General features: G+C 43.1%; 2 protein-coding genes across 5 annotated transcripts in view; one reads left to right on the top strand and one right to left on the bottom strand.

Moving 5' to 3' along the window:
* Positions 1–1,970: 1,970 nt before the first annotated feature.
* On the bottom strand, positions 1,971–9,762 carry SDF2 (stromal cell derived factor 2). 2 transcript variants are annotated; one of them, XM_043479698.1, is made up of 3 exons: positions 9,293–9,762; positions 5,137–5,333; positions 1,971–2,649 (listed from the first exon to the last, which is right to left on the bottom strand). In XM_043479698.1, the coding sequence occupies exons 1-3, from the start codon at positions 9,441–9,443 to the stop codon at positions 2,362–2,364; spliced, it is 636 nt and encodes a 211-aa protein (XP_043335633.1). In that variant the 5' UTR covers positions 9,444–9,762; the 3' UTR covers positions 1,971–2,361. The 2 variants fall into 2 exon arrangements, with proteins under 2 accessions (XP_043335633.1, XP_043335636.1); XM_043479701.1 differs by lacking the exon at positions 9,293–9,762 and adding an exon at positions 8,850–8,986.
* SUPT6H (SPT6 homolog, histone chaperone and transcription elongation factor) overlaps positions 9,742–23,577 on the top strand; it is a 30,816-nt gene continuing 16,980 nt past the window's right edge. The window contains exons 1-13 of one of the 3 annotated variants that reach the window (XM_043479556.1): positions 9,742–9,907; positions 17,691–17,832; positions 18,613–18,771; positions 18,867–18,943; positions 19,269–19,461; positions 19,682–19,766; positions 20,240–20,513; positions 21,004–21,105; positions 21,356–21,472; positions 21,802–21,891; positions 22,096–22,238; positions 22,910–23,058; positions 23,208–23,306. In XM_043479556.1, the coding sequence (XP_043335491.1) occupies positions 17,724–17,832; positions 18,613–18,771; positions 18,867–18,943; positions 19,269–19,461; positions 19,682–19,766; positions 20,240–20,513; positions 21,004–21,105; positions 21,356–21,472; positions 21,802–21,891; positions 22,096–22,238; positions 22,910–23,058; positions 23,208–23,306 (1,597 nt within the window). In that variant the 5' untranslated portion in view covers positions 9,742–9,907; positions 17,691–17,723. Of the gene's footprint in view, positions 9,912–9,933; positions 9,953–17,690; positions 17,833–18,612; positions 18,772–18,866; positions 18,944–19,268; positions 19,462–19,681; positions 19,767–20,239; positions 20,514–21,003; positions 21,106–21,355; positions 21,473–21,801; positions 21,892–22,095; positions 22,239–22,909; positions 23,059–23,207; positions 23,307–23,577 lie in introns of those variants that run through there. The other 2 variants (XM_043479548.1, XM_043479566.1) reach the window with 2 other exon arrangements.

Genomic DNA, 23,577 nt, shown 5'->3' with positions numbered 1-23,577 from the left:
ACTAGTTATCTTAACTCATTCTTGTCTGAACATGAGTAAGGAGGAAACCAAGAGGTAATTAAAAGGCCTCAAAAATCCCACCTCATTCCATCCACAAAGGAATGAGTTGCACCATTCTGGACTCTTCACTGCAGTTTTCAGTTACTACTGAGAACAGCACCATTTAGGCACTGGGCAAGTAGGGGGATATTACTGAAGTAGAGAATATTGTTCTTGCACTTCAGCAACAATTTACCTGGGGAGCAAGCATAATTACATGAAATAGATAATTCAGAGTCAACTTTGCCTGTTTCCTTCTCTGTAAAATGAAGGCACTGGACAGTTTCTGTCCAACTCTAGTGCAGGGATGTCAATACAAGCTAAAGAAATTTAGCTTTAGCTTCTTTGACATACTTATTTCTAAATAAGTACTTCATATCCCTTTGCTCTGACATCCTAACCTCCTAAACATCTTCCAGGCTTTCTCTTGGAGACTTTTTTCACTCCTACAGATAAAGCACCATTTCAGCTTTCACCTAGGTTACCCAAAGTTGCTTTTACCCCTCCAACTGGTTTCCTTTCACATCTAGTCCTCTTATCGGTCATTTCACATCTCCCCAAGGCTCCAGCACTTTTTTTCTAAGTTTATACTTATCTCCAGTGCTAGACGTCCTCCATCCACGTTGTAACCTGCAGCCCCAAGGTATATTCTTTCTTTCCTGACTTTCAGGAAAGGCCCAACAACTGAGTGAAAACACTGACCAAGCCACTGAGAAGTACTTGCAACACAACTCCCTACTCTTAGATTATGAAGAGTTACTCTTTACTTAACTGTTTCCTATCACTTCCTTTCTCCCCAGACTACTACTCTACTCCCCACTCTACTCTTAACCATCTCAATAGCATGAAATGTTGATCTTGTCATTTGTCTACTTCTTTTTTTGGAGAGACTTCAAGCAAGCAATGCAACTAAAATGTAAAAAGAGAAGGCAGAGATGGCATTCAAGTAGTTCCTGGCCTCAGCTTACTGAGACAAGTCCTTGTAAAAGGGATCAATCCTTTTAATATTATGGGCCACATCTGGCACAGACCTGGTATCCCCAAATGTTCAACATTAACTCCCTAAAGCAAGTAAGGAAAAAAATCCAGGTTTCTAAAAATAAAACGGGCCTGCTAAGTCACGAAATTCCAGCAGATGGCAGTCACTTCTGTTTATCACTAACATCCTTGAAGGACAGAGGAGCAAAACTTGCTGGATCTACCCAGCAGAGAAAAGAAGTGAGGTAAACAGAGGACAAAAGTTTTCTGACCCCTTTTCAAAGAGAGATATTTATATTTGTCCAAAAAGTATAGTTATCTCCCAAGAGCTAAATACAGTTGTACTGCAGTAAAAAGAACATATGGCAGACACAGCTGGATTCCTATATTCAAATTACTTACTAGCTGTAAGAATTCAGGCAATAACTCAACTATTCTGTTCTGCATTCATAAAATTCTATCTACCTGGTAATGTATTTGTGAGGATTAAATGAGTGAGATCTATAATATGGTGCCTAGTATTTAGCAAACAGTAAATAAATGTTGGTTCCACTTTCTACCTCTACCCCTTTTGCTCAAGTGCAGTAACATATCCAAAATAAAACATTTTACTGGCTATTTATTAAAGGTCTTTAGCCATAGTTAGTCAAAAATCTAATAAAGATGAGGTGCTGAGGGAAAAGAGAAAGTAAAGACAGAAAAAGTAGGATGCAAGTAAGGCTCTCAAAAGGGTCCACACCATACATGTATACACATGGCTGAATCCCTCCACTGTTCACCTGAAACTATCATAACATGGTTAACTGGCTATACACCAATACAAAATAAAGTTTTTTTAAAACAAGGATCTACATCAAAGGTTCCCATCATCTCAAAACTTAGCAATGACTTTTAGGACTCAAGGATTAATCAGATTATGAAATAGCACACCTAATAAATGACAACACAGTGACTAACAATGAAATTCTTTTATCGTTTAAAGAAAAGTGGAAGAAAAATCACACACATTAATAATCCATGATGCCAAATTTCTGAGGAATAAAAATTTCCCAGCTAGGAGGAATGCCTCCTTCAGTTTTTGTCCTATTAATGTGAATAAAAAGCTTCTGCCCCCTCACCAACAAGTCTCGTATTCAGAAAGAACTGACCCAAGTCTGGGAGAACCACCCACTCAAGTGTGGAGGGCTGAAGCTTCCAAACACAGCCATGGTTTCCTGTCATGCATCTTCATCTCAGTGGTGACACGGTCACTGCCCAGGGAACCTGTGGCAGGGATCCAAAGGGTGAAGGAGCAGCAGACGTCTCAGAACACTGTGTGGTGACAGCGGCTCACAGCCTCCAGACTCATAGCTCTGTGTGGTGGCCTTCTGCCTTCAACAACTCGCTGGGCTTCATGAAAATGCCTTCCATGGCTTTCCAGTAGTTGTTCTGGCTTGGCTGGGCCATGCCATGCACCTCCTTTTGCCCACTGATGGGTCGACCATATTGTTCTCCTGTGACAGACAGCAGAACCTCGGTGGAAGAATGCTTGAACCGCACCTCACCATCCCTCACCCAGTAGGGCCCATTACAGAGCACTGTCCAGTCATCCAGATAATCGCCTTCACCTTCCTCACCAAAAGCACTCACTTCCTGGAAGACACAGATAGGTAGCAATATTAGTATAGCTGACATAGGCTTGAAAAGGGGAGGGAGGCAATGGGAAGAAAACGCTATCCAAGAGTGAAAAATAAAAGGCTCTCCAGTGTTGTTTAAAAATAAATTACTTTGCAAATAATCCTCTACTTGCCTTATATTTTCTATTATAGTCTGAAAACACTTTACCTCTTACTATTTGACTTTAAATATTCCTACCTCATTCCCTTAACTAGACATTAAGTGACCTGATGAGAAACACAAGGTAGAAATGGGATGGGCTCTGGAGACAGGCAAACCTTGAACGTCAGCTTTGTCCCCTGCTGTGTAACTCCTTTGCACTTTCATTGTCTCCTCTATAAAGTGATGATAATAGGAACTTACAAAATAATTGTGAGAATTAAATAATAAATATTAATTGAGCAAAGTACAGTAAATTCTATCTTCCACTTGTATTCTAATCCCATTCCCCATAAGGTCAAAAATTCAGAGTTTCTATAACAATTTTAAAAGTTGCTGATAATTCAGACATATATAATTTTTCTAAATTGAAGTATAATTGACCTACAACCCTATGTTACTTCCAGGTGCACGACATACTGACTCAATATTTCTATACACTACAAAATGATCACTACCAAACACATGTAACTTAAATATACACTTACAGCTATAATATTTTAGATGATAAAAAAAAATCAGTCAATTGGAAATAAAGACTAAAGTGAAAAGAAACTACTTGTAATTAATAATCCTACTACTATACTTGTATAGTGGAACTGAACAGTAAGTAAATGGATGATAGCATTGGGCACCAGGTGTCCCACTGTTAAGAGTGGGAATTTACAAATAAGCAGAGAGGAGGCTAAAATGATCTATGTGACAATGGATTAGAGTTGGAGATATCAGTAAGAACTCATGTCTAACTTACAGATACAATTACATATATGATCACTTATAGACATGTATATATACACATACAGGCATGTTATTTCTTTGTTCTGGCAGGTGAGAGGGTCTCAAAGAAACAAAACCCCAGTAGCAGTGAGTTCATGCAAGGCCTATATCTTGGTTTCTAAGAATACTCTTCTCCAATAAACGGAAGCAGGATTCTGTAGGGAAACAGCTGAATCTAGGACTGGGGAAAGAAATAGACAAGATAAGCCTGTAATAATTTAGTGCCATAAAGTAAGGAAGTGTTAAAAACACAGCCACACACAAACACAATGAGGGGAGCATGTCAAATGGATACAGGAGGCAACTGAAAGAGCTCCCAACAGCCAAAGTTGGAATAATGTGAGCAACATAATAAAGACAGTGGTATTGGATAAAAAAAAATACATATAAAAGTACATACAAAAAAAAATCCAGGAATCCATATCAAGAAGTTCATGTCAATATAAATAAATGATTGAATAAATACAGAAAAAACAAATCTCCCATGCAGAAGAATTCCAAATAGATTATGTAGCTATTCCACCCTAGAAGAGGAGGAGCGTAACTCCCCACTCAAGTAAGGGCTGTGCACAGTGACACAAGAGTCAGAGTTCCCCGTCCGAGGAGTACAATATGGAGAGGCGAAAGACGACAAGAATAACTTTACCAGACAAACCTGAGAAACGCTACTTCAGCCAGGTCATCAATATCAACAATCAGAAGATACTATGCACCCTTGAGAGATAAGAGGAAAATGGTACTTTACCTCTGTGGTCTACCTCCCAAAAACCTTTATAAATCTGGTCTAATCATAAGAAAAGATCAGACAAATTCCAACAGAGGAGCACCCAATCATATACCTGATTGGCACTTCTCAAAACTGTCAAGGTCAACTAAAAGAAGGAGGATCTAAGAAACTGTCACAGCCAAGAATAGCCTAAGGAGACAACTAAATGTAATGTGGATGGGATCCTGGAACAGCAAAAGGACATTAGGTAAAAAACTAAGGAAATCAGAAGGAGCTATAGACTTTAGCTGATAACAATGTATCAGTACTGTCGTATTAACTATAACAAATTTACCACACTAATGTTAAAAATGTTAACAGGAAAAACTATGTACAGAGTGGAGGTGAGAAGAAAGCACTCATTAAGGGATCCACATCCTCAAAAGTTCAAGGCTTTAAAAAAAAAGAGGGCACAATTCCTAATTCATTCTCCTAATGTGGTTAGTTGGCATCATTAGAAAATAATAATATTTTTTATTGCAAGTTTAGAAAACATTGGGTTTCTTTATTGCAAGATTTATCAGGATAACTTATGATATACTAACATATACCTAGCCTCTCTTTGTGCCTCATCTCTTGATCTAGATGTAATCTCTATTTTGCCCAGAAACAATTTCCTTCTCCTTATGAGACAGGCAATTCTTCAGGTCTACAGAAAAGACTTATACCTGGAAGAGAAAGGGCCAAGAACCAAGGTATCAAACAATTCAACTGAGTAAATGCTCTGTTGAGCAGCAGTGACCCATAGAATGCCACCTCACCTGGTTTCCAGAAAGAGGTGAGGTGAAGTGGTGACTATGGAGGTTTCGGCCAGTGTTGACATGTGTCAGCCGGATAGGCTGACCACATCTGATGGGAGTTCCCCTCTCACACACTGTGGCCGTCTTCCCTCGTATTCTCCAGTAACTGTTGCTGTCATCCACAGAGGTTACACCTGTCACCGACTGCTGTCCACTACCTGCAGCCAAAAAAAAAAAAAATATATATATATATAAAGGACCAGTCAGAATGGCCACCATCAAAAAAATCTACAGACAATATATGCCAGAGAGGATGAAGAGAAAAGGGAACTCTCTTGCACTGTTGGTGGAAATGTAAATTGATACAGCCACTATGGAAGACAGTATGGAGATTTCTTAAAAAACTAGGAATAAAACTATCACATGACCCAACAATCCCACTCCTGGGCATATAGCCTGAGAAAACTATAACTGAAAAAGACAGATGTACCATAATTTTCATTGCAGCACTATTTACAATAGATAGGACATGGAAGCAACCTAGATGTTCATTGACAGATGAATGGATAAAGAAACTGTGGTACATATATACAATGAAATGTTACTCAGCCATAAAAAGGAACACATTTGAGTCAGTGCTAACGAAGGAGATGAACCTAGCGCCTGTTATACACAGTAAAATCAGAAACAGAAAAACAAGTATCATGTACTAATGCATACATGTGGAATCCAGAAAGATGGTACTGATAACCTGTTTGCAGGGCAGCAATGGAGACAAAGACATAGACAATAGACTTATGGGGCCGGGGCCAGGGGCAACTGGTGGGGGGGCAGTGCTGGAGGGAGGGAAGGAGAGGGTGGGATGAATGGAGAGAGTAGCATGGGAAAATGTACCGTATGTAAAATGGATAGCCAGTGGGAATTTGCTGTGTGACTTGAGGAATTTAAACTGAGCCTCTGTGACAACCTAAAGGAGTGGGATGTGGTAGGTGGTAGGAAGCAGGTTCAAGAGGGAGGGGATGTGTATACTTATTACTGATTCATGTTGATGTATGGCAGATACCAGCACAATACTGTAAAGCAATTACCCTTCAATTAAAAATAACTACATTTTAAAAAAAATTATTAAGTTACAGATTCTTCTCTTCTAAACTTCATCAATAAAGGGTTTTTATATACAAGGGGAAAAAAAAGGAAAAGAGGGTGAGCTCAACCTGACTCCTCTTTCCTATGGCTAATAATGTGCCCTGTGTCATTAAAAAGGTTTGGAGGAGTGGCAAGGAAACCCTATGTTTCAAAATATTTTTTTCTTCTATGACATTAAAACATGAGAAACACAATGTATTTATATAGTATTAGTTACTGAACGATGAACTATATTTAAGAGTGTACTGTATCAGAATAGTCCAAAAATTTGCATTAAAGGGCACTAAATAAATGAACATATGTGCTTTTCTTGAAGCACAGGCAGTGTTTAACCTGTATACAGTAGCCTGGATACCCCCCAGTATATGTCAGTTATCTAATCATATTTTTAATTGTTTGTAACATTATTCAATGTTCACTGTGTGTTACAATCTACTACCTGCAGTGAAAAAAAAAATCCAAAATTTATATACAGTCCAAAATTTTTTTATCATATTTCACAATGAAAATGAGACCAGTTTTTGCTGTCAACTTTAATCCAACAAGCCATTACAGTTATCCAGTTCCTGTAAGTAATATATCAACATGTTACAAAAGTATTCTTAAGTCATTTACATTTGGTTCATAATGATTACAGATGGTGTGACTTTGCAGGTTAAAAGGTTATCCTACCTCTAAAAAGGTTAAATATATACCTACAGACTTGAAAAAAGAGAGAATATACAAACAATAATTGCTACCTAGCTAACCTGTATTTGGGCACTTACTAGGTGTCAGATCAACTCCAGCCTTTTATTTGAATATTCTTATTTGATACACTCGTCTATTCTCTGGGATAAGTTTTACTATCATTGCCCCCATTTTATACTGGAGTTTTAAAAAAGATGAATAATATGTCCAAGATTGCACAATCCCAGGAGACAGTGCAGGGTTTGAACCTAGGTGGCCCCTACTCTACAACTCTTAACCACTTGACCACTTGGCTTCCCACAAAGCTTTATTTACTGTCAAGCTCTCCCAAACAGCCCACTCATAAACTCCAGGGACATTCTCTTCCCTAGGCCTCATTCAGTACTCAATTCTTTGAAGGTACTACATATTTCCCAGATGCTCTCCTCAGTCATTCTTGCCTGTTCCTCCTAGCTTTCCCTTCAGTCCCCTGGCCCTGTCAGACAATAACCTTTCAATGACACTTTCCGTTTACCACTTAACACACACTGTTGTACCACAGTCCACAGTTATCTGGGTGAATGTTTATGACTAAAGTACCACTTTCTCTTTTGTTTCTTCTACTCAACCCAATGATATGGCACATTCTTTTTTTTAAGGATAAACCAACTCTCCCTCCTTAATTCCGGTTACTGCCTTAACAGTTCTCTTGGTCCTCACTGCTATGCTTCACTAAATCGCAGTCCTCACTTTCTCTTACTTTTTCACTTTATATTCAACCCTCCACTTCCTCTCCCATTCTTAAACTTAGGGAATCCCTGGCCTTAGGCATTCTTAAATAATGGTTGGGGATCAGGACAAAAGCATTTACAGGTGCTTCAAGGAGCTTTTCAAATGATTCAAATTGACACCAGATTGCAAACCACAGTTTATCCTGGGCAATTTTATTTACTCTTCCCACATCTTCAGCCACCACTGAGACAATGATGTTGTATTTAACTCCCTACCTCAGGCTCAGCACAAATCTCTCTTCTGAGATCCAGACTTGAACCTGGTTCTCAAATCTGGCTACCCATCATGAGCATGTGAAAAGCTTTCTAAACCTATAGATTCCTACTGGCAGGCCTCTCTCCACCCACATTCTGACTCGATTTAGTAGATCCAAAGTAGGAAACCAGATCAAATTAAAATACAATAAACCTGACACATAGTAGGTATTCACTTAATAATCATTAGGATTATTAAGACATCCCAACGATGACAATTCAGTTCCTCTTCTAATCTAACTGGTCAGACAGGTTTTGGGTATCATGAACCACAGACCCATCTCCAAATGACAGACCTACATCCGTCTAAGAGAACTCTTTCCTCTCTAAGCTAATAGCATCATCAGTTAGAGAAGACAGAAATCTAGCAGTCATCTTAGACACCTCTCACATCTCACTAGCTGAACTTTTTTCTCTCCTTTCTGTTTTTGTTTTCCTGTAACGTGCTGACTGGCACACTACTATATTTCCTGTATCTAGAACAACCTTAGGCACATAGTAGTTGCTCACTAAATCTACACTGAATGACTGAACCCAGAAATAACTGCTGACTTATAAATGAACCCACAAGCTAATTTTAATTTCATACGTTAAAAAGCCCCCTAAACAGTTTCCTCTTCAATTCCAGTTGAGTCCTTTAGTTCTTCTTTACAAGAGCAAGGTTTGAGTAAAAAGAGGCCAAAGGAAGAGTTGAAGAGCAAGTGTAAGATGGAAAAGAACTAAACAGAGGGTTATAGTCTTTAAAGAGTGAGGTCCTCTCCAACTAATAAGAATAAATGGGAAAAAAAAGAAAAAAAAAAAAAAAGAAAGAAAAATAAATAAATAAATAAAGAGTGAGGTCCTGGAAGAATTCAGCAATGTAACAGCACTTACTGTAACTTTCTATATGTCTGTCCCTCCTGCACTGAGTACTGCCAGCCTGCAGTAGCTGAAAGCAGGCTTTGAACCTGGACAGATTTGGATCGAACCCCGTCACTGTCATTCACTAGCTGCCAAGGCCTTGAGCACTCGATTTATTTGAGTCTGTTTCCTCATCTGTAAAACGAGGATAATAATAGTCTATACCTCGTAGTAACGTTGTAGACTTTAAAAGTAATTATGTAACATGCCCGGCACGAAGCGCACCAGATAGAAACTAGGATTACGATTAAGATGCCTAAGGACCACCGAATTTTCGGACTCGGCCTCCAGACCTCAGGAACCTCCCCCGGGTCCCCCTAACCTTCCGAGACCACACCCCTCAGAGTTTCTCCAGGCCCCGCCCCCTCCGGAGCCTATCAGGCCTTCCCAGCCCACCCGAACCCCGGTGGCCGTACCTGACCCGTAGCGCACGTCGTGTGAGTGCAGCCGCACGTTGTGGCGCGTATTGAGCAGCTTCACCACAGAACCGCACGTAACGACAGCCAGATTGGACGATCCCACAGCACTCCACAAGCCCCCGAACAACAGAAGCGACACCATAGCCATCCTGGCTGTAGCGCGGAGCCCCTAATCTCCGAAGAAACTCCGCCCCTGCCCGGAAGCGGAAGCTGCAGGCGGAACCACAGAGAAGAGAAAAGGGAGAAGACCTAGCCTGGTCTTTATGGTTCCTTGCTAGAGCGGCCTGAGGGACAAGCTAGGCCTGGTTGCTTCCGACCCGTTTAGTTGTTTCCCAGAGCCCTATGACAACTACCTTCCTGAACCGCTTCGGCCAGATAACCCCCTGCTCTGACGATCACCAAAAAGCCGACTGGGAGAAGAGAGCACGAACTGGCCCGCCCACTCCCAGTGACAGGGCGCCGGAAGTGACGTAGCACGTTTGACGCAGCAGCGGCGGCGGTGGCGGCGGAGGGGCCGTGCGGTGGGTCCGTACTATCCTTTCCCAGTCTCGGTTCGACGACTCCATTTTCCTCGGTGGGGGCTTAGAGCACCAGAGAAGCGGCGGGCCTCAGGCAGGTAAAGTTTGGACCGGAAAGCGTGTCCCTCGAATGAGTCAGGTAGGGAGCCAGGCTCCTAGGGCCTGGTCCCGTAAGGGACGAGGCACTGGGGAGGTGTATGCGGGAAGAAGGGGGGCCTCCGGCCTTCCCGACTCTGTAAGGGAGAACGAAGAGGAAAGCGGGGTAGTTGCTCAGAGTCTCAAGGTTCTTCCCAACGCTGTGCCACCCAGAACCCATGAATTGGGTGGCCTGTTGTGTCAACAGACTTCCTGGGATGCCGTCCTCTTTCGCAGCTTCTGAAAACTGGGCCACGCGATAGGGTTGGAAAGGGAAGGGACCTGGGGCTTCCGAGACAGGATCAGGTGATCGAATTGTTTGTCCTGGGGATGTGAAACCTACGGAGCTTTCAGCAACTCGGTCATCAGCCTAGAGGGCGATGCCAAATTCCGTCTTTTTTCATGTTGTTGAATAATATAGTTAGAACTTTTTGTAGATGACTTCATTCCCTGTGCCTCAGCGGTAAAGAATCCGCCAGCATTGCAGGAGTCACAGGAGATGCGGGTTTGATCCCTGGGTCAGAAAGACCCCCCTGGAGGAGGAAATGGCAACTCACTCCAGTATTCTTGCCGAAAATCCCAGGGACAGAAGAGCCTGGCAGGCCACAGGCCATGAGGTCGCAAAGAATCAGACACGACTAAGCGACTTAACACACACAGGCAAACACATCTATCCATCCATCAAACGCCTACCACACACTTTAGATTGGACTATTAAGTCAAAAGTTTTCTTTTTTTTTTTTTAAGTTTATTTTCTTCCAGTTTCTGCCTTTCTCTTCAAGGACTCCCTTGAACCAGCCGGAGCAGTTCATTTCCCTTCTTTGTTGCAAGTACTGATGCTTATTTTTCTGTTATCTCTACAGAAATACTTCTGTAGAAATTCACTGTAATATCAGAAGTAACAAGGGCGTATTAAGTTACACTGCTGCTATTAATGAACATGAAGAGTGTAAAGAATTTTGAATTTGATTTCTTTGGAGGAAAAAAGTTCAGTTTGACCTTTTTAAGTTCAAATATTTATCTGAAAATTGCTGATTTTTGTCTTTTGTGTATTGATTACAAAAGTATGATTGCTCCCCCATCAGTTGTGAATTTAGAGCTCTTTTACATGACTTGCCCTCCAGCCAGTAGAAGTCTGAAACATTTGAAAGCTTATTTAGTTGGTTTGGGTGGCTGCTAGATCAGATTAGCATGGTATTGCTACCATGATTTAAAGAGGTTTAAATGTCATCCGGGGACTAATCACATCAGGATGTGGTACAGTCACATTTTGCAGTTGAATTTCCTTCAGAGTTTGATGCTGGGTTTTCTGCATGCTTCCTTCGATGATCCAGTCCTGTGGTTTTAAGTACTATCTGAAAGCAGGCCTCTCCCAAGTTTAATCTCTAGCCCTGCCTTCTCTCTTCTGTGTTTTAGAATCACACAAGATACCTGTTTAACAGTTCCATTTGAAAGTCTCTTAAACATCCCAAACCTGGCATAAGAAAAAGAAACTTTTTTTTTCCATCATTCCAAACCTGGTCTTCCCTACCTTCCTGAGTGGTACATGGATGAGAGTGCCAAAGCCAGACCTCTTTCTAACTAACGACTTACACCTTTCATTAAGTCTTGTCACTTCTACCTTCAAAATGTATTTCAAATCTCTCTTCTCCGTTTCCTCCCTTTTCCAAGTCACCATCATCTTTTGCCCAAGCTCCCACGATAATGTCTTCAGTTTCCTCTGCTTCCACCTAGAACCTCTCCCCGTCCATAGCAGAATCAGATCAGATCATGTCATTTCCCTTTCCAGTGGCTTTCTGTAGCCTCACAGCCCAGCTTGAGCAGGTCCCTTCTTCCTCTCAGATTCTTCTGCCTTCACCATTCTTTGGTCACGTAACCTTGGGATATGGCCTGCTATGTTCGAAGTTCTTGCCCACCTTTTCTGCCAGAAACCCCTTCTTCTGGCTCTGCATACCACAACCTACCCATGCTTCACATTTCAGTCTAAACTAAGTCTCTCAGAGGTGAGAGTGTTTATTTCCTTCCTATCATTTATAGCCAGCTTTATTTTGTTTATGGTCTGTCTCCTGGCTCAGAACAGAGTTATCCTAGAGGCAGGGATTTTGTCTTGTGTGTGCCTGGCGTGTAGTAGGCACTCATTAAATAAGTACTTACTGAATTAGCAAGTAAACTACTAAGTCAGTTCTTGGTATAAAATTCTGTAGGACCATCCCAGCACCTTTCAGTTAGAATCCAAAATCCTTAAGTTAAGAAAATCCTTGTGACCTCACCTCTGACTCATTATGGACTCTCTCAGTCAAACCAGCCCTCACTGTTCCCACCTCAGCATATTCTGTCTGAGCCTTGTTCCGGAGCTCTTTTCTCCAACAGTGCCGCTCCTTGAACCACCTCAAAGGAGCCAGCTCCTCTACTTAGTTAATTCCATTTTCCTTTAAAAAATAAAAGATTCCACCTTACTCTTAAGGTCTCTCAAACCACTTGCTCAAAACCAGGTTAGAATCCTCTGTTACAGGCTCCCATGGTACCTTTGCCATCATTTCTTTAAAGACCTTCCATACTTGTAGATCAGGGGTTACCACACTAAGGCTCCAAAATAAATGGGCCAAATTAGGCCACTCCCATTCATTTACATACTGTGTCTGATCTTGTACTGCAAGGGCAGATCTACCCCTTGGTGGCAGAACAGGAACTATCTGCTCCCAACCCCCTCTCCTTGTTGCACAGGGTTCAGTAACTGTTGCAGGGATTCTGAATCTGGTTACATATTGTTGTTTCTGCTCCTCTTATTTTTACCTTGTCCCCAAAGGAAACATGGAAAGAAAAAAATAAATTAGTTATTATGTTAACCATTATTAACAATAGTGGCATTGAAAAGATTCTAAGACGGTTATTTCTTACAAATAATGGTGTGCATGTTAAAATGATTATAGGTTAAATTCTAATGATTTGATGTGATTAAGATTTTTCATAACATAGTTCTGAATTCCAAGTTTAATAAAAGAACTTGTCTTAAGTGGATTCGGAATACTTTTGTCTATTAAGCTCTTAGGTTTTTGAATTCCAAATTGGATAGTCATTTGTGAGCATCATTGAAATAGTCCTAGGCTCTTGCTCATCAAATGCAGAATGTCTTATAGTTTAAACTCCACACCAGACTTCTGGGGCTGTTCTTCAGACCACTGGGCCCTTTCAAACCATTTGCTCATAAGCTTTTGCTCATGCTGCTTTTTTCCAGACTATCTTCTTAACTCCTCTCAACTCAGGCATAACCTTTTGTGTGGCATTCTCTGACGACCTCTGTCTTCATATTGCTTTCATAGTTCTCGTATGTAACTGCCATAAAACATTTATTATGCCTTGTCATAACTTCATTTACTAGTTTTTTGTAAGGTGAATATGAACACGAGGGTCAAAAGCATATTTTACTTATGTTTATATACCCAAGTCCCAGCACAGAGCTGTACCCTAAAAAAACAAAACTGTAAATATGTTAATTGAAGCTGCCAGTGGAGGGAATTAACAGACATCTTTTTTGCTCTGGTCTCCTTTTAATTGCCTCCCACACCGTCTTGTTCAAAGGGAGGGACTGCAGAGGGCCTCCCCTGTGGCAATCTGATCCCAGCTCCATTCCTCTTCCAGAGAATGTCATGGTAACCGACAACCTCTCCCTTTGAGCCACATCTTCTACTGCAGCTGTGCTTCCGCCTGAAGAAACCTTCTCCTTTCACTACCCCACTGCCCTTCTGGATCTGTTTCAGTAGCGAATTTAAGTTTAGAGTCTGAATATGGGGAAAATTCAAGAGCCTGAGTACTAAATACAAAATCCAAACAACCTCAGAGTCTCCTCAGATGTCATTTATTAATGATAATCATAGACTAGTCAGCGGTGTTTTTGTCCTGGAATAGTTGCTGCTTGCCAACCTCATCCTGCAGTGCTCCTGCAGCGCCCTCAGCACATCCCGCTCCCCCAGGTTGCAGCAAATTAGGATTGCTTCTGGCGCAGCCTCTTTTAACTGGAAGTCTTGGCAGTGAGCTAGACTGTGGGCCTTCCCCAACTATATAGCACAGCGTGTACTTCATTGCTAACCTAGGAGATGGGAGGAAAGCTGTGTGCAGCACAGAGCACCAGCTGCCCCCAGAACAGAAGAAAGCTGTCTGTTTCTCTTTGCTAAGTAGGCTGTAGGGCACCTGGTCTGGAGGAGCTAGCATCTAGTGTGAAGATGTAGAGGTCTTAGAAGACTGAATTTGTGGGTCTGATAGCCTAATTAAAGCAAGCAGTGTGTGGGGGCTGCTGTACCCAAGTCTATTTTTAATGACTCAGCTTAGGGCTGAGGGGGAGCCATATTAAAATTAGAGTACCACATTTAATTGGCAGAAGTTTTAGATACTCACTTCTCACTTTTGGCTGTACTCAGGATAATGACCTTAAGGATACAGATCTTGGGGGGACAGGGGGCATCAGTCTAACCAAGGCTTCCTATATCACCATCCTGTGGGACCTAAACATGGTTTAGTATAGGGGCTCCCATACTTTTTGATCTCAAGACCTCTTTATACTCTTAAAGGTAATATAAGATGATGAAGACATTTTGTTTATGTAAGTTACATTTATGGATGTTTATGAGATTTATATGTATAGGTGTTTACCAGATTAGAAGTTAAAACTAATAGATAAATGTTAATTGATTTTAACCTAATAATAAGCCTGTTTGCAATATACAAGTATATCAAATCAACACGTTATGCACCTAACTTTATACAACATTATGTGTCAATTATAGTTGACCCGTGGACAACAGGGAGCTGAGTTGCTGACACCCTCCCCCCTCCCCCCCCCCCCAATGTGCATACTGCTATCTCTGCCTCAAAAACAAAGGAACTGATGAATGCCTCACCCAAGGGCAGGAAGCTGAAAACATTTTGAATGGAATCAAAACTCAAACCTGGATTCTTTTGATTCCACATATTGTGATCTCTAACAGAACACAAACTTTCTCCCACACTTAAGATATGTACAATGAAAATACAGATACTACTCTATTAACTGGGGGGGAAAAATCCACATACAGGTGAACCCACGCAGTTCAAACCCATGTTGTTCAAGGGCCAATTGTTTATCAGTAAAACTGAGAAAATAAGCCTGCTGCATTTTAACATTTTATGGAAAACAAGTATCTTCAAAACAAAATGTAAGAAGAGTAGCATTATTTTTGTTTGGGGGTTTATGAGGTGTTGTTGGGTTGTTTTTTTGTTGTTGTTTTTGCATTTGTGGCAAACTTTTTTATATACATTTATTTTATTTATTCATCCTGGCTGCCTCAGGGGTTAGTTGTGGCACATAGGCCTAGTTGCTCTGCAGCATGTGGGATCTTAGTTCCCAGACTAGGGATTGAACCTGCATCCCCTGCATTGCAAGGCAGATTCTTAACCGCTGGACTACCAGGGAAGTCCCATTGGCAAATTTTTTTAATGTGTGCCTTAATACAGTAATATGGATTCTCACACCTTCTTCTTCATTCAGCCCATTGTGATGCTACATGTCATAACCTCTGGAAGACTTCACTGTACACGTGAAAGAAAAGACAGTGCTCCCTGGATCACCCTTTGAGAACTACTGATATGATAGAAACAGCTATTTCTTTGGAGTCAGACAGACCTTAACTCTCAGGTCTTACAGTTGAAAGTTGTATCACCTTGAACAAGTGACTTCATCTAGGAGCATATTTTTTCCTCTCTTGAAAGGACAGAGAAATGTGATTGCCGCACGTGGGGGCTACTCTTTGTTGCGGTGTGTGGGCTTCTCACTGCGGTGGCTTCTCTTGTTACAGAGCAGGGGCTCTAGGACGTGGGGGCTTCAGTAGTTGTAGCACAGAAGCTTGGTAGTTGCAGCATGTGGACTTAGTTGCCCTACATCTTGTGGAATCTTCCCGGACCAGGGCTCGAACTTGTGTCCCCTGCATTGGTGGGCAGATTCTTAACCGCTGGACCACCAGGGAAGTCCCTTTATGGTCCTTTTTTGGCCCTCTACTAGAAGTCAGCTCCTTGGGAACATGCAATCCTATTTCTCTTCAAGTTCCCAGCTCCTAGAAGAGTATTTGTACTTGGTAGACATTTAGTATAGTTTAAAAAGAATGACATCTGAAACTTCAGTCTAAAATTGAACATAAGACCCTTCTCATTGATTCTCCCTTTCCACCAGAACTTGTACCTTCAGTTTTGTTTTCTTGAGTTCAGTTCATCTTTACTTGGTTATGGTAACAGTTGATATCAGTAAGGGTAATTTTCAGGAGAATTAGAGCCACAGTACTTAAGGCTCCTTCTAGAGCTTAGACCACTTGAAATAGCCATTAGCCACCCTCCTCCCTCTCCAGGCCCACTGCCATCTTTAACTGGGAAGGCATGAATTAGTAATCTATTTGACAGATACTTAGCAGTTTCTGTTCTGTATAGAGCACCTTGTGGGATACAGCTTATCCGCTACAGAATAAAAATGCAGTGTAATGCCTCTTATATTGCTGTTTATGTTTTTGTGGGTTTTTTTTTTAGTCCTTTAATTGGATATTGTCTCTGACTTCCAGAAGCTTGTAGTCTAAGTGGGAAAAATGGACATAAACAGTGGACCATAATGCAGGACAGCATGAGGAGTAGTGCTAAGTGGAGGAGCAGCCAGCTCCGGGGTTCCAGAATGGAATTTCGGTCTCTGATTGGTGTGATGTGTGCTGTATCTTAAAGCCCAGAAAACGCTGTGTCGTGGTTCTGTGGGACTCCACCGCCATGTCTAGGTTTTGGATGCATCTGACAGCAGGGAGGTAGGAGACAAAGTTGAGATTGGTTGGTACTGAACTATAGAATGCTGGAAATTAGGCCTAGGATTCAGTTAACATTTTTTTAAATAGTAAACTAGACTCTTTCCCCTGTTATCATGTAATATTCTCAACTACCCTGCATGGTAGGTAATGCTGTTGCCTTTTTTCAAATGAAGACATTGATATTCGAGCACATTCAGTAATAACGCTTACCTTTAAGACGTAGTAGACGTTGGTACCAGGATTTGATTTCTATTCTTAAGCCCAGCAATGTTTGTATTTAACTATGTTGCATTTAATTTGCAGGCCATGGAAGTCTCTTTCAAAGTGTTTTTTGGTTTGTTTGTTTTGCTGGGGAGGTAAATGGTCACAATAGAGTTGTGGTCCTAATGTTTCTGAAGAGGCCCCTTTTCTACCCAAATGCTCCCGACCAGTACTCACACAGGTGGACTCAGGCTCATGAAATGATGTTTAATCTGTTGAAAAAGATTTTCTTTTTGACTCTGCCAATAGCCCAGTTATCGCTCAGCTATAGTTCCTATCATTAAGTTGGCATTTAATTATTGTTTCCCAGACTTACGTGTGAGTCATGTAATCTGACTACTACTGTATCCTTACCTATGTAATTATTCCTGCATTAATTTCTTTCTTCATCTACCCATTTCTATCCCCAGATGGTAAGTCAGATAAACTTCTTGGGACAAGCCATGTGGTATTTACAGAGATGTCCAGCATAATTGCTTTTTCAAGGTACACGTGAGAGGGGCAGTGGTGAGAGGCATGGATGATAGAGGAGATGGAGCCGTCTTATTCTTACTCTCTCCTCCCAGATAGTAGTGATTGGACAGAGCAGTGACACATAGCTGAAGGCTGTTTGTGGAAATGTTTAAGAGTCCTCTCTCTCATTTTTTATCCCCATCTCTCTCTCTTCCCTAGTCGTCTTCAGGCAGGCCGTGAGAAGCTGCAGCAATGTCTGATTTTGTGGAAAGCGAGGCCGAGGAGTCCGAGGAAGAGTACAATGATGAAGGCGAGGTGGTGCCCCGGGTCAACAAGAAATTTGTAGAAGAGGAGGATGACGGTGAGGAAGCCCCAGCCTCAAGCTTCTCCCCACTATTGCTAAGCTTTGGATAGTTGGATTCTTGCTGATGAGAGGCTCAGGCTGAGCACAGAAGTTATCACACATGAGAGGTACCAGCTTGAGTAATTTTCAGTCATTCATAGAAAATATTTACTGAGTATCTGTCTGCTATATGCCAGGCACTGTGCCTAGAACTAGGAATACAAAATAAAGACCTGGCTCTCATGGAGCTTACATCAGTGGGATGGGGCAGCCAGTAAACTAAGAAATACATAGGGGATGTCTCTTTCTTAGAGACCTAGCAGTGTTGCTATTTATGCACCCAGTTTCCAATTTTTCTGTCCAAACCCAGCCATTAGGATCATTAGCAGAGTAGAACCATGAAAACAACTTTAGAGACAGTAAGGAAAATGGAAGCTTTATCAAAAGCTTTATAGATAAAAGAAGGAATGCAGCTACTGAGTTTATAAACTGAGAAGAAACCAAAGTTATTGGTGGCTGTAAAACCTCTAGTCAAGATTTTGACCATCCAGAGTAATTAGGAAGCTCATCTTGCCGAAAGACAGATAGTGAATGTAGAAAAGAGATTCCTTTCCAAAGGCTACTGCTGTGAGTCAGTGGTCATGTTTTTCATCTCGGGATTAGATGAGGCAGAAGGGTTAACAGGGCATCCAGGTCATTTGGTTCAGAGTAGATAAGAAATAACAGTTAAGCAAGTGATCCTGCCCCAGCGCCAGCCTGGTTCCCAAACTGCATGCCTCAAACATGCATGTTTTCCAGATGAGGAGGAGGAGGAGGAGAACCTGGATGATCAGGATGAACAAGGAAACCTGAAAGGCTTTATCAATGATGATGATGATGAAGAGGAAGGGGAGGAGGATGAGGGTAGTGACTCTGGAGATTCGGAAGATGAAGTTAGCCACAAGAAGAGAAAACGCAGTGAGTATCCCCTCCCCGGGTCAGGTGAGGCTGGGGTGGAAGCCAGTGGAGGAGGGGCCTCCCGGTCACAACCAGCAACGTTTTGTCTTCTCTAGCATCTTTTGACGACCGCCTGGAGGATGATGATTTTGATCTCATTGAGGAGAATTTGGGTGTCAAAGTCAAAAGAGGAGTAAGTGCCTTTTTTGTCTCTGTCCTTGAGGATGAAGGAAGAAGCCCTTGAAATTCAGTGGCTCTGGGAAGTGGTGGGGAGGCACATCCAGAACCGTCTGGGGAACTTCAGCAAGGAGAAAGTGGCTCAGTATCGTTGTGCTTTGGAGCCCAGTTCTGGGTGCCTGTCAGAATTTCAGGATTGGGCCTTGAGGAATCAGTTGATGTGCTCTTTCCCATCTCCCTCGTCAGTGTAACTGTGGTGGGAAAATAGAAGTGAGATTAGAGGGCAGGCATCCTTATGCCAGTTCCCTCAGACCCTGACCAGACAGGCTTTCCACCCCTAGCAAAAATACCGACGTGTCAAAAAAGTCTCAGATGATGAGGACGACGAGGAGGAGGAATATGGCAAGGAAGAACATGAAAAAGAAGCTATCGCAGAGGAGATCTTTCAGGATGGGGAAGGGGAAGAAGGGCAGGAGGCCGTGGAGGCCCACATGGCTCCTCCAGAAGAGGAGGAGGAAGATGATGAAGAGTCAGGTATGTAGCATCGGCAGGGAAGCCAGTTTGGGGCAGGGGGTTGGGATTTCCTGGCCCGAGGAATGGGGTGGGAAATCATTTTTCAGCTGCTGGCCTCCAGCATTTGACAGAAAGGCGTTCCTTTCCAAAGGCTCTCTCCTCTTCACTGGCCACTCATACAGTAGGAACTAAAGCCATTCAGTCCTGCCTCTGGGCACTAACCCCTCCCTTCCCTACCTAGATATTGATGACTTTATTGTGGACGATGATGGACAACCTCTGAAAAAACCTAAGTGGCGGAAAAAGCTTCCTGGATACACTGATGCGTAAGTGGAGTCTGGGGCAAGGTGGTCATAAGGGCGTCTGAGTGGACCCAAGCAGGAAGGAAGAGGTCAGAGGCCTTGGCCAAAGATAGGACAGTCAGTCTCTAATACCTGCAGCTCCGTGTTCACTTGTTTATGTATCAGTCCTCTAAGTATAATTTTGTCAGAGGAAATTCTTTGCAAACATCTTAGCAAAGGATGGATCCACTGAACATGATGTGAACCCATCTGTCCTGTTACTCTTTGATCCTGGTCACGGACATGTGCCAAAGATGAGTTTTCATCTCAGTAAATGAGAGTTTCCCCAGAAATAGCCACCAGCTAAGCCTTTATTCCGCGGTGAATTTTTTTTTTTTTTTTTTGGGTTTAGATTTCCCTCAGCCTTTCTAGTTCCCTCGGGGCAGGTAAAAGGTCTCTGCAGGGGCCGCATCTGTCTCCTCTCACCAGAACCTGGTGCCTTTTGCTCTCACCTGCAGGGCTCTGCAGGAAGCCCAGGAGATTTTTGGTGTGGACTTTGACTACGATGAATTTGAGAAATACAATGAGTACGACGAAGAACTGGAGGAAGAGTATGAGTATGAGGACGATGAGGCTGAGGGCGAGATCCGAGTGCGCCCCAAGAAGACCACCAAGAAACGTGTGAGCCGCAGGAGCATCTTCGAGATGTATGAGCCCAGTGAGCTGGAAAGCAGCCACCTCACCGATCAGGACAATGAAATCCGAGCCACTGACTTGCCTGAGAGATTCCAGGTAAGGAAGCACCAGCTTCTGTCCTTCTGCTGAACTGTCATCAACTGCCCTGAGCCACCTTGGTACACAGGTTACAGCAGAGATCAGTCTAACAATAATTCTAAGGGGACTTCCCTGGCACTCCAATGGTGAAGACTCCATACTTCCACTGCAGGGGGCACGGGTTGGTGCAGTGGTGCACCCTAGTCAGGGTGGTGCAGCCAAAAAAAAAACAAACAAAAATCATACATAGGAACTTGGCTTTGAACCTTAATCTGACCAGGGGTACAGGAAGTCTAGCTCAACATAGACTCTCATGTCTTATGTTCTTGAAACGGCTCTCTCTGTTTAGCAAATATACAACATGCCTACTTCTTGCCAGACAGTACTTTTCCAGGTACTGGAAACACGTGCCTCTGGAGCACAGATTTTTGTCCAGAAGAAGTGTGTGTTTTTGCTGCATGAGATACAAAATAAAATCAGTCTCATGCTGCTGTGTTACCCCCTGCAGCTCCGTTCCATCCCCGTCAAGGGGGCTGAAGATGATGAACTGGAAGAAGAGGCAGACTGGATCTACAGGAATGCCTTTGCCACACCAACCATTTCTCTGCAGGTACCCCGCAAAAAAAGAGCCTATGTTTTGACATGAACCAGAAGTCACCTCATCAGGATGAGTAGCTGCTTCTCCCTTGCCCCAAACATCTGTGGGCCTCCCACAGAACAGCATGTGTGTACAGGTGTATGAGGGAGATTTTTCTAGACTTACTCTGAGAAGGTCATCCTGTGACAAGAAGCAGTTTTGTATGTGGCGAGACAAAGCAAGTAATGGTGTTATTGCTGTTTCTTTTTTCTTCCAACTGTAGGAAAGCTGTGATTACCTAGACCGAGGGCAGCCAACCAGCAGCTTCAGTCGAAAAGGGCCCAGCACAATTCAGAAGATTAAAGAGGCCCTGGGCTTCATGCGAAATCAGCATTTTGAGGTAGTACCTCAGGCTCTACTGGTCCAGTGGTTAGAACGTCAACTAGGGGTGAGGGAAAAGTTGGCCACCTAGGTTAGGTGGGGACCCCCCCCCCCCATCTCCTGTCCTCAGCAGTGGTCCCTTGACCAAGAAGTGTGAGGACTCAAGTGATCAAAAGAAACCACTACCCCTTCTGCAGCATTATGTTCCCCCATGGCGGGGCGAGCATGTGCCCTGGATGGGCAAGGGTTCCCGGTGCTGAATTTCATGGAGCTGTTTATCCCTCTAGTAGCGGGGTTCCTTGCAGCTCTTTCCTCTCTGGCTGACTGCCCATCTCTTTGCCACCCTAGGTGCCTTTCATTGCTTTCTACCGGAAGGAGTATGTGGAGCCTGAGTTGCATATCAACGACCTGTGGAGGGTGTGGCAGTGGGATGAAAAGGTAACATAGGGATCCGTGTCCCTCAGCTGAGGGCTGCACTGGGTACTACCACTACTGGGGCCCGAGTTTTCCTGCACGTACCAGGTGATGGCCCAAACCCCCAGGCCCGTCAGGCTTCCCCCAGGGACTCTTGGTAAAGAACCGCCTGGCCTTGGGTCTCCAAGGCTAAATACCAGCCCTTACCCCTGCCCTTCCTTGTCCTAGTGGACCCAGCTGAGGATTCGTAAGGAGAACCTAACACGGCTGTTTGAGAAGATGCAGGCTTATCAGTACGAGCAAATCTCTGCTGATCCTGACAAGCCCCTTGCTGATGGCATCCGGGCTCTGGACACCACGGACATGGAGAGGTAGCATATGCGGGTTTTATTCCTTTAGAGGGAGCCCTCACACCAAAGGCAGGTGCACCTCACCCCTGCTCCACCCACCCACCCTCCAGAGCAACATAATCTTGTAAAATTCACAGCAAGGCACCTATCCCTTAGAAACCCAACTTACCAACACACCAGAAGTGCTCTTTTTGACAGGCAAATTCCTGTTACTTACCCATATTGGCATAAAAGGTTAAGAGGATCAGATAGTCATGTTTGCTTATTTATGTTACCTGTATGAAAAGCCACATGGGAAACCAAACTAGAACCAGAAAGTGGCTTGGTGAGCCTGGAATTAGAGAGGGTTGTGGGAGAGAAGCAGGTGATGTTAATGGCCAGGGGCATGAACCTGGGAAGGAAGGACAAGGACTGTCTCAAGGACTCTGAACTGGAGACATGCTTCCTCATCTGTCTCTTCCTTTTTGTTGCCATTTGTAACAACCACCAATCGTTTCACTTATTCCTTCTTGAAAGTACCTTGATTGCAATTGAGTCATGGTTTAGGGCCATTGTGTGTCCCTGATAATTGGAGAATACAGGCATCTATCCTAGTTGGGATCTTGCCACATGGAAATTGTACCTCTTGTAGCAAACCCAGGGTATACCCTTCCTCCATGACAAAATTGAGGTCTTATGTCCCTTCCCTCCAGGCTGAAGGATGTTCAATCAATGGATGAACTGAAAGATGTCTACAATCATTTCCTGCTCTATTACGGTCGTGACATCCCTAAGATGCAGAATGCCGCCAAGGCCAGCCGCAAGAAGCTAAAGCGTGTAAGGGAAGAGGGAGATGAGGAAGGTAAGTGTTGGAAAAGAAAACCCAGAGGCTTGGTGCCCATGGCCTTTCCAAGGATGCCTTTGACTGATTCCACTTTGGAGCTTCTCTCCATGTGTCAGATCCTTGGAAGTGACTGGAAGCCAGAAGACTAACTCATGTTTTCTCCCCAGGTGATGGTGAGGAGGCAGAAGATGAAGAGCAGAGAGGGCCAGAGCTCAAGCAGGCTTCTCGCCGAGACATGTACACCATCTGCCAGAGCGCTGGGCTAGGTAAAAGCTAATTGCATAAGTTCCCTGATAGTCACTGGGAGGTAGGAAGAGGACTTAAAGGACAGCTGAGTGAATCACCAGTCCACTTCTAACACTTGTTCCCATGACCCAAACCCATGCCAGAGGCATGGTCCAGCTTTCCCTGTAATTCCTGAAGGAGTGGGAAACACATGATCAGAGTTCATCCTATCTTTGAGAAGTTCTTTTGCTAAACTGTAACTTCCACAGAAAATTTCTATTTCTTCTGCTTCTGTTTAAAGCCAGCATTTTC

This window comes from Cervus canadensis, chromosome 1 (assembly GCF_019320065.1).
Source record: "Cervus canadensis isolate Bull #8, Minnesota chromosome 1, ASM1932006v1, whole genome shotgun sequence".
In the NCBI taxonomy this organism is placed as follows: Eukaryota; Metazoa; Chordata; class Mammalia; order Artiodactyla; family Cervidae; genus Cervus; species Cervus canadensis.
This window is presented reverse-complemented; position numbering and strand designations above follow the sequence as displayed.

Bases quoted from the DNA above. Each gene is read 5' to 3' on its own strand.
- SDF2 (XM_043479698.1), bottom strand. From the start codon at position 9,443: ATGGCTATGGTGTCGCTTCTGTTGTTCGGGGGCTTGTGGAGTGCTGTG. The intron at 5,334-9,292 runs GTACGGCCACCG...TTTTGGCTGCAG, and splicing joins CGACGTGCGCTACGGGTCAG to GTAGTGGACAGCAGTCGGTG. The intron at 2,650-5,136 runs GTGAGGTGGCAT...TGTGTCTTCCAG, and splicing joins CACCTCTTTCTGGAAACCAG to GAAGTGAGTGCTTTTGGTGA.